This window comes from Portunus trituberculatus, chromosome 35 (assembly GCF_017591435.1).
Source record: "Portunus trituberculatus isolate SZX2019 chromosome 35, ASM1759143v1, whole genome shotgun sequence".
Classification (NCBI taxonomy): Eukaryota; Metazoa; Arthropoda; class Malacostraca; order Decapoda; family Portunidae; genus Portunus; species Portunus trituberculatus.
The window spans coordinates 6,777,641-6,787,640 of NC_059289.1; the positions used below are offsets into that span (position 1 = coordinate 6,777,641).

The 10,000-nt window shown below is 46.6% G+C and overlaps 1 protein-coding gene and 1 long non-coding RNA gene across 10 annotated transcripts in view; one reads left to right on the plus strand and one right to left on the minus strand.

The window, feature by feature from the left end:
* Window positions 1–10,000, plus strand: part of LOC123513176 (very low-density lipoprotein receptor-like) — a 454,065-nt gene that overhangs the window by 333,596 nt on the left and 110,469 nt on the right. For 2 of the 9 annotated variants that reach the window (XM_045270124.1, XM_045270125.1), the window contains exon 1: window positions 6,415–6,919. The exons of 1 other annotated variant lie outside the window; for it this stretch is intronic. In XM_045270124.1, the coding sequence (XP_045126059.1) occupies window positions 6,715–6,919 (205 nt within the window). In that variant the 5' untranslated portion in view covers window positions 6,415–6,714. Of the gene's footprint in view, window positions 1–6,409; window positions 6,920–10,000 lie in introns of those variants that run through there. 6 more of the 9 variants (XM_045270121.1, XM_045270122.1, XM_045270128.1 and 3 more) reach the window with 4 other exon arrangements.
* Window positions 3,848–8,594, minus strand: LOC123513181. Its single transcript, XR_006677287.1, has 2 exons — window positions 8,430–8,594; window positions 3,848–5,243 (listed from the first exon to the last, which is right to left on the minus strand). It is a non-coding gene; the product is annotated as an uncharacterized LOC123513181 (long non-coding RNA).

Here is a 10,000-nt window from a genome sequence, read left to right on the forward strand (position 1 = left end):
ACTATAAAAAATCTCTCTCTCTCTCTCTCTCTCTCTCTCTCTCTCTCTCTCTCTCTCTCTCTCTCTCTCTCTCTCTCTCTCAGATTTAAGTATCCTGTCATTTTCAAGGCCAACTAATGTACTGACGATGAGAAAACTATGTTAAAGCTTCTATACAATAAACTTAAACAAATAATTTCTCTCTCTCTCTCTCTCTCTCTCTCTCTCTCTCTCTCTCTCTCTCTCTCTCTCTCTGGTATCTAAACCCATTCTTTATCCTGGTCTGTGTGGTTGCCAAAAATATGTGTTTTGCCGCTAACGACTCTGGCATGTTTTATTAGAACGGATGAGTTTGCCCTTTAGCTGTCCCTCCTCCTTGTTCCTTCTCAGATTAGAGAGAGAGAGAGAGAGAGAGAGAGAGAGAGAGAGAGAGAGAGAGACGGAGTTACTCTAGATTAGGATAGAGAGTAATTGAAAGGAAAAAAAACGGAGAAAGAAATAGATTACAACTTGATGAAGAAAAAAGGGAAATGGAAACGCACTGGATACTCTCTCTCTCTCTCTCTCTCTCTCTCTCTCTCTCTCTCTCTCTCTCTCTCTCTCTCTCTCTCTCTCTCTCTCTCTCTCTCTCTCTCTCTCTCTCTCTCTCTCTCTTGATGGGTTGTATAATAGCTTTGTGTTGTATTGCGTAACGAGTCAAGCTGCTCTGCCCACTCATTCCTCTTGGCATTCACTCCTATCCCTTCCCCTCCCTGCCCACGCCATCACTCACTCACTCTACTCACTCATTACTCACTCATCCCGCACTCGCTCGTTCCCCTCACTCTCAATACACCTTCACTTTCCTACTTACTCACTCATTCCAGTCTCACTTCTGTACCAGCTTCAAGAGAAAGCCTCGATGATCAGAAGACCATAGGTGAAGTTTACACACACACATACACACACACTCACTCACACACACACACACACACACACACACACACACACACACACACACACACACACACACACACACACACACACACACACACACACACACACACACACACACACACACACACACACACACACTAAAAGTATATCCTGTTTTACCACTCACTCTCTCTCTCCATTTAAATGGCATTCACCCCTCTCTCTCTCTCTCTCTCTCTCTCTCTCTCTCTCTCTCTCTCTCTCTCTCTCTCTCTTTCCAGTCGTTCTTTCAATTGTCTTTTTATTTGCCGCGTACATTGGGGTCAAGTTTTTTCATTTTTTTTTATTTCATCCATCCAGTTTTTTTTTTTTCTCTTCGTATATTTTTTCCATTAAATACAAATAAAGGAAAAGTCTAAATATAAACTGTCATGTCTATTTCCTGTGTAGATAGTGAGCAGCAGCAACAGCATTAGTAGTAGTAGTAGTAGTAGTAGTAGTAGTAGTAGTAGTAGTAGTAGTAGTAGTAGTAGTAGTAGTAGTAGTAGTAGTAGTAGTAGTAGTAGTAGTAGTAGTAGTAGTAGTTTATAATCTCAGTTGCTGTTTTTCACTCACATCCTCCTCTTTGCCTCCTTCCTTCCTCCTTTTCTTCTTTTGAACAAACTGTATTCAAGAAGCAAGCAGCCTTGCAGTCTTTCTGTAATGAAAGATCGAGGAATAGGGAGAGAGAGAGAGAGAGAGAGAGAGAGAGAGAGAGAGAGAGAGAGAGAGGAAGAGGGAGAGGGAGAATGAATAGCACGTTTCTTTCAACCTGACAACTCCTGCTCCCACCTCCTCCTCCTCCTCCTCCTCCTCCTCCTTGGCGTGGTGTTTGGTTAGTATCAAGGCTCTGCAGGTCTCAAGGATCAGGAGGCGTCGTGGAATTTCTCAGTATGCTCTCGAAGGGGAACGCTGAAGAAGGCGGCTGCTGTGATGGCGGTGGTGGCAGTGGTGGCGGTGGTGGGAGTCTAGGGTTCGTGGCGAGGCAGGGTTGCGATGGTGGTGGTATTGGCGGTCGTGGTGCTAATGTTGGTGTTATATTGATCTTGCATCTTTATTTTGCCTTTTTATCTTTTTTTTGTATCCTTGATCCACCAGGTTGTTTATCTGTTTGTGTGTGCATTAGTTTGTTTGCATTTTTTGCTTTTGTCTTCTCTGTTTCTTGTGCCATTGATTTGCAAGCTTGTTTATGTGTTTGTGCATTCGCTTGTTTGTTTTTGTTGTGGTGTAGTTGATTAGATGAGCCTCGTGATGTTTGGTTAGGAGATGAAAGCGTCTGGTTCGGCTCTGATCGCGTTCATGGAGCAGGAGGAGGAGGAGGAGGAGGAGGAGGAGGAGTAGAAGTAGAAGAGGAGAGGAGAAAAAATAGGAGCGTTCGAGCTAAGCCCCGAAGCTTCTTTCTCTTTCATTTCCTATTCGAAAAAAAGTGAAAAGAAAAAAATACATTCTTACCTGCAGATTCAAACAAAAACACAGGAACTTTACATTTTCAAGGATCCTTTTTCCTCTTTCGTTCTTGTCCTGCGCGATCATTGTAAAATATTTGAAGGGAAGATGGATTGACTCTCTCTGTTGCCTTTAGTGTATTTGTTCCATGGTATTGATATTTTCGGGCTTCTTTTTAGTTTTCTCCTTTTTCTTTTTCATCATATTTTTCTTCTTCTTCTTCTTATTATTATTATTATTATTATTATTATTATTATTATTATAACTATTTTTTTCCTTCCTCTTCCTCATCATCATCTTTCTTCTTCTTCTTCTTCTTCTTCTTCTTCTTCTTCTCCTTCTTCTCCTCTTCTGGCAAAATAAATACATGAGAAAGTTCCTCCCGTTTATCTTCAATATATTTCTTTCTTCATTTCTTCCTTTTCTTTTATACATTTATCTACTTACATATCTATTTTCGAACACAATGATGCAACTACACACACACACACACACACACACACACACACACACACACACACACACACACACACAGTTGGCTTTCTCCTCCTCTGTTGGTGTGATGGACGCACGACACTAGGGAAAATATTACATCACTGAGCAAAATAAATTAGATACGCTTTTATTTTTAGCAAGGAGAGAATTCCGTGGATAAGACTTTAGCTTTTATGTGAAGTACTCTCTCTCTCTCTCTCTCTCTCTCTCTCTCTCTCTCTCTCTCTCTCTCTCTCTCTCTCTCTGGTAATGTAGTGGGAGGAAGAAGTGAGAGAGAAGTGGGCGAAACATTACACGGAGACCAAGGAAAGGATGAGAGAGAGAGAGAGAGAGAGAGAGAGAGAGAGAGGAGTGGAGGGATAAAAATGAAGATAAGGATGAAGACTTGCAAGGAGAAGTAACGCTGAAAAGGAGGCAAGGGAGAGGTTCTGCGGGGAGTCATGGCGGTGGAGGCGAAGGATATGGAGGTGGAGGGAGGGAGGGAGGGAGGAATGACTGAGGATTTGCAGGAGTTATTGAAGGTGGAGGGAAAGGATATTGAAGAGGAGAGAAGGTTGAGGGAATGCTCCAAAGTGTAATGGTGGAGTGAGTGGAAGAGGGAATAGGAAGGCAAGTGGAGGGAAGGAAGGCAGGAGTGGAAGAGAGGAGTGAATGATGTGACAGGGAAGTAAATGTTTTTTGTAATGCATTTACTTATATTTATTAATTTATTTGTGTGTGTTAGGTTAGGTTAGTTTAGGTTACGTTAGATGAGTGTCCAACCTTTGTTACAGGTAAAAGTACAGGTTAAGAGGATACAGAACTACAAGTCAACAAGTCAATGCTTGAGTTAAAAATGTGCATGCACGAGAAGAAGGAGGAGGAGGAATGACTTCAAGGGATAACAGTGAAAATTATGAAAATTGAGAGCAAGAATAAACTCACGCACTGGATAAACACACTTACAAATACAGGTTACAGACAAATTTGCAGATATGCAGGTACTACGTGTTAGTCAAATTTACAGGTACATAGGCACAGGTTACAAACAGATATAGATATACAGGTACAAGTTACAGGGAAATTTACACATACAAAAGTATAGGATGCAGAGTTATAGGCATACAGGTACAGATTACAAGCTCTAGAATGCATGATCTTCCTTACGGGCTGAAGCTGTCACCCATTCACTCCTGAACGCAAGCCTAAGCGCTCATTGGAAACTCTTAAGGTGTGGTAAAGTTGAAGGCTTTACTCTGTACTCTTCTTACCCGGTGTACATTGGTCACCTGTGCTATTATTGCCTCGTAGCTGTACTTGTCGCATGGATGATTTTGCTGGTCTGGTATCGGCGGCAGCGGCGCGGAGGTGAGGTGGTGGTTGTGTTGGTGGTTGTGTGTTCAGCTTGTTCCTATAATGGCAGAGATTTAGGTCTCTGATATTGTGCGAATACGCAGAGTTTTCGTTATGTAGTGATGATTTCGTATGTTAATGGTCATTATTTTTATTATTATTATTATTATTACTACTACTACTACTACTACAACTACTGGTGGTGGTGGTGGTGCTGCTGCTGCCATGCAGCTTCTGCTGTTGTTGCAATGCTGCTGCTGCTGTTAACTGGAGCAGAATTATCAGTAGGAGGAGAGGCAGTGAGAGATGCAGCAGCAGGCTGACCTCGGGCAGGCAGTGGCGGCGAGAGCTAAGGACTCTCTCCTGGCTGGTCAAGGTCAGGCGTCGCGGCGGGCAGTGGGGGCACGGCAGGCAGACTGACGAAGACTCACCGCACCCTCACCCACACCCACACCCGTGCCGAGCCGCCCTGGGCCTGCTGACCTCCTCCTTCACCTTGCCGATCAATATGCATTCTTGGGCGGCGTCATTGGTGTCCCCCTCCCCTGGCCAGACCTAGCGGCGGACCGACCACGCCCGCCGGAGGTGGCGCGGCTAACGGGACTGCGGCGTGAGCGTACGTATGGCGTGACGGCTGAGTGTTGTTGGAGCGTCGCCCTCCACGCAGATACTGGGGCGGCATCCTCGTGTGACACCATATTAATGACGTCACCATCGCGCCACAACCTCTGCCGCCCATTGGCTGCCGTGCCGCTTTCTGTTGGGTTGCCAGAATTGTGGGAATTTCTCCCTCAGGTGAGTGGGAAAAAACAAACGTGAGCCTCCACGCCGCGTTGAGGCGTCAGGAGGTGCTGCAGGGCGTCTCGCACAGGAGATGTGTGCCTTTATCAGGTGGTGCAGGCAGGCAGGCCCGAGGCGGCGCGGCTGCAAGGCAGGCGTCCATACACCACCTGACACAGCTCTAGGCTCGCCGCTATCGATCTGGCAAGGCCGTCCCTGCCTGGTGCCCCTCACGACCAGTTATCAGCCGGCGATCACTGCACAGGGAAAGTGAGAGTAAAATCAAGATTAGACATCAACACAGCTGGAAAGTCAACGTCCTTGCACCACAACACCTGATCAGCTGTCGCCACCAGCTGCACAAGATGGACACCACATCAACGCCGACACCCAAAAACTCTCGCGGAAAGCACTGTCGTGGGGAGCGTCTTGGCGGAGATGCCGCGGCAACTTCAGCTCACCTCCTGCCGCAGAGGATCACTCGGCACAAGACATTACCAGGACTTTTTGCTTCCCAGCAATTCATGCACACCGGACTGTACGACCTTTGCACTGAGCGAAGCACTGGCCGCTGCCTGATTTGTAGGAAACCACGATGAATATGAGACACATTCGGAAACACTCTACTACTACTACTACTACTACTACTACTACTACTACTACTACTACTGCTGCTGCTGCTGCTGCTGCTGCTGCTGCTGATGATGATGATGATAATGGTAATAATAATAATAATAAAAATAATAATAATAATAACAACAGCAGCAGCAACAACAACAATAATAATAATAATAACAATAATAATAATAATAATAATAGTTGTAATGAAAGACGCATATCTATAAAATTATTGCCAAATCACAGAGCGTTAGATTTTGCCGTGTGTGTGTGTGTGTGTGTGTGTGTGAAGGTGGGCGGGTCTTGAACACCTCACACCTCAGCCCACCCGGAGCGTCAGTCACTCGTTACGGGGGAGGGGTGGGGAAGGGGCAAGACTCCCCCTGTTGCAGACGTGTCGGTATATACGTAACTGGGTTTGGGGGAGGCAGGGGACAGCATCCTCACAGCGGCAATAACTGAGGCAAACTGGACCAAAGACTAAGGTTATTGAAAGTAATTTATTGATTCAAAGGTTCTCGGATCAGTCAGGTGAGGTTTGTGTTACCTTGGCAGGCAGCAGGAGGCGAGGTGCGTGTTTGCTCCTGAACTTGCTGCTGCGTAGGCTTTCCCTTGCCACACGTGTCCCTCCATCACCGTCAGGACACATCTAAGCAGCCGCGGTACCGTATTATAAACGTCACGGCGAGATGGCAGGCATTCCTTCCCCCATACAGAAATAAAGGTGTGTGTGTGTGTGTGTGTGTGTGTGTGTGTGTGGCGCTAGTCATACTTGGCAACTCCACAAAACGCTCTTGGCTGGACGTTCTCGCAGTTTAGTCACATTGAAGGCGAGACGGAGGGTGCGTGTGCCGCATTCTCCTGCGTCTGTGAGTGGTTTCCTTAAGGGGACGCTTCGTTCATTACCTTCCTGTGTCAACGAACCTCGCTAGGGGTAATTTTTTTCTGTGCCTGGTCAGTGTGCGAGTGAGTGGTGCCGAGAGAAACACCCAACATAAGGTACCACCTCTCCCACACACGCCGGAGGATTTATAAGCGCAAGGTGTTCCTGGTCCCATCCCAACACATTCCTGGTGGTGGTGGTGGTGGTCTTGAGAGGCCGTGCTAGCGATGTGGCGGTGGAGGACAGTGTTTGTGACCGCGTGCTTGGTTGGCTTGGCGGCGGTGGAAGGCCTAGAGCAGAAAACCTTCCAATGCTCCATCACCTCCTTCGCCTGCCGGGGCTCTGAGGAGAAGTGCATCCCGCTGGCCTGGAAGTGTGACAACGTGAAGGACTGTCACGATGGCAGCGACGAGGATCCGTTACTGTGCCCAGGTAAGTACTTTTCCCTGTCATACCTGGTCCTCCCTCCCCTCCCCCGTGTGGCGGTGGCCTGGAGCGACTCTGGCATGCAGCGTTACAGCAGTGGCGGGAAAAATGATCTTTCAAATTTCCGTATCGGCAAACTTTGATCATGACTCGTTCGCTTGGCCTTTCGTAAACTTTATTGGACAGAGAAATTTACGACTGGGAGTGAGAATTCAATAGGTAGTAGTCGTTCCTTCCCCGTGTGTGAGTGTGTGGGTGTTTGTGGCGCCAAGGATACGCGCCGTCCAGTCCAGTGCACGGCTACCTTGGAATTCATGTGATGAATGAGTGTTTCCAGTGTTCGTTTCCCGTTTCCTACCCTTATCATGCGCCTCTATAAGTGCCGCTGTCCTTGGTACGCGTGTTTGTCTCGGAGATCCGTTACTTGGTTATTAGTTGTGCACTTCATTCACTTCATTATACTTCATCCTGATTTCCATTCCCGCCGCCTCCCTCCACTGTGTTCACCGTTGACCTTACATGTGTACGTGTGTTCATTCATCTCAGTAAGCTCCTCTGCCTTAGTTGGTTATTATGTTGCTGTTATTGAGGGTTCACATGTCGGAATTGATTGACTGTGTATGTATGTATGCCTGTGTGTGTGTGTGTGTGTGTGTGTGTAGCATACGAGGAAGTAAACTTGCTTTGTACACGGAAATACAAGGACGACGAGAGACAAATTAACAGGCAAAGAAGAGCATTCACACACACACACACACACACACACACACACACACACACACACACGCAAGCACGCACGCACGCACGAGAGTTCACTTCATCAGCCAATATCCTGAACTCTTTCCCGAGTACGTCCACATGTCGCACCTGAGTGACCTTCGGCTTGCTAATTCAGGTGTATCAGTAACCTTCAAACACACACCTGCACTTCACTTCACACAAACCACAGGGGACCACTAATATCTCTCTCTCTCTATGGACCCTGAACTTGCCATCAACTACAGTCGACGCTCCACCCTCAAGGGAATACCCTCCTCTGCCCAGCGGACTTCCCGTCCCACCACGACCTTAACACACCTCAGGTCACAGCTGCCCTCCACCAACATACCTGTCCGCGATGACCCAAATAGTGACCTGCCCATGCCCTCACTAAGTAGATCGTACCGCCAGCTACACAACACCTCATCAGGAAACAGACGCCACCCATCATCACCCAGCCTCGACATACACCATGCACCAGCGAGAAAAACGAGCCACAGCCTGTACGTCACCAGTCACCGAACTAAGACCCAACGACTATCAACCCTGCACCACCAAAGACCCAAAACAACCTACGGAAGGAAGTGGAGATGCTGCGGCAAGAAGTGAAAACACTAAAATTGAACCAAGAAATATTGCAAAATGCAAAATCAAGAACTACGAACAATGGTTGCATCCATTTAGGTAACATTAGTAAACGAGATGAGCAGTATAAAGGAACTTCTTGTGAATTTAACCAGCCCAAACAAAATCTTACCTCAGACCACGGTAGCGCCTTCCACCACACACATAGAGGTCGACGCTACTCAAGAACAGAGTGTGGTTCCAACACAAGCATCAAGCACCAAGGAAGGACGACACCAGCGACCTGACTGCTCACCTCACCAACAACACACACCTGCCACCACTAACACCCAACCAACAGCACCTGGTACCCAACCCACCACACACCAGTCCTCACTGTCAACCAACCCACCCCATCAACCTCCAGCCAATCCAGCGCGTCTATCAATGCAGGCGTCATACTTGACAGTCAACCAACCGCAGCCGTCCACCAAATTACAGAGCGGCCACAACCTAACCCACAGAGATCAACGCTCTCATCCACACCAACAGAATGAAGCAAAATTAGTATATTGCAATGGAACATCTATGGGGTGACCAGCAAGGCAGCAAGTCTCCTGCAGTATATACAGTACACACACATGACACATCAATCATCGTCCTAAAAGAGACACTAGCGAGCGACGCTCACCCAAAATTTTGTGATGCGACTTAATGAACGTTCATGCATCTGTATGTGTATACAGGAAATCACAATATTAACAAATGTAAATTATAAGTATTGATTGCATTCATATAATGCATTGCTAGCGCTTGCAACGTAAAAAATACTGAGACTGGCCTGGGGCAACAAACAGTCTCTTTCACATGTACGTACATTACTTCTTGTGAATAAAAGTTAAGAATCAGAATATCTCTCTCTCTCTCTCTCTCTCTCTCTCTCTCTCTCTCTCTCTCTCTCTCTCTCTCTCTCTCTCTCTCTCTCTCTCGTACTAAGAAGGTAAAATTAGAGCGAGATCTCTTAAGTAACTCAAGAATTACCCCTGTTTTGAAATCCCAGGTAATACCCTTGTAAAATCGTATCTTGGACATGTTTTTCGGTGTCCTACCCTACTCCCTCAACTGTCCTAAGCCGCGTACCTCACCTTCCCACTTCCCTCAGGCTATTAGCGAACCGGCAAAGGTTCCGACAGAGAATGGGAAGGAAAGAGGAGACCGTTGCTTCTGTCTGTCTGTAAATCACCTCTTGTCGTGAGCGTGAGTGATTGGCTAGATAGTGTCACGTTTTTTGCTTTGTGTTTTATTCTGTTTGCAGAGAGAGAGAGAGAGAGAGAGAGGGGAGGGAGGGTGGGAGACATTCAGACAGACAGACAGAGGGAGGGAAGGAGATTATATATGTTTGTATAACTGTAAATTTAGCAGCTTTTATCATGAATGATTTTTCTTCTCCAGTACATTTAACCTTGAGTGGGAGTGAACTTCTCCTCCTCCTCCCTATATTTAACACCACCAGCATATGAGTAACCAGCGAGAAGCATAGTGCAATAGCGAGTGTCACTAGCCACGCCACGAAGCAGGCCTCTATGTAGGTGCAGACGTGTTGTCCTCGCGAGACTGTATGTGAGATGCCATGCTGCGTAATATAACACAGAGGAAGAAAAGTAAGAGGGGAGAGGTTTGAAGGTACAGAAGAACAGATAAGGGAAAGAAAATGCGAGCATAGAAACTAAGAAAGATATTACGTAGATTATATACAAGCAGTGG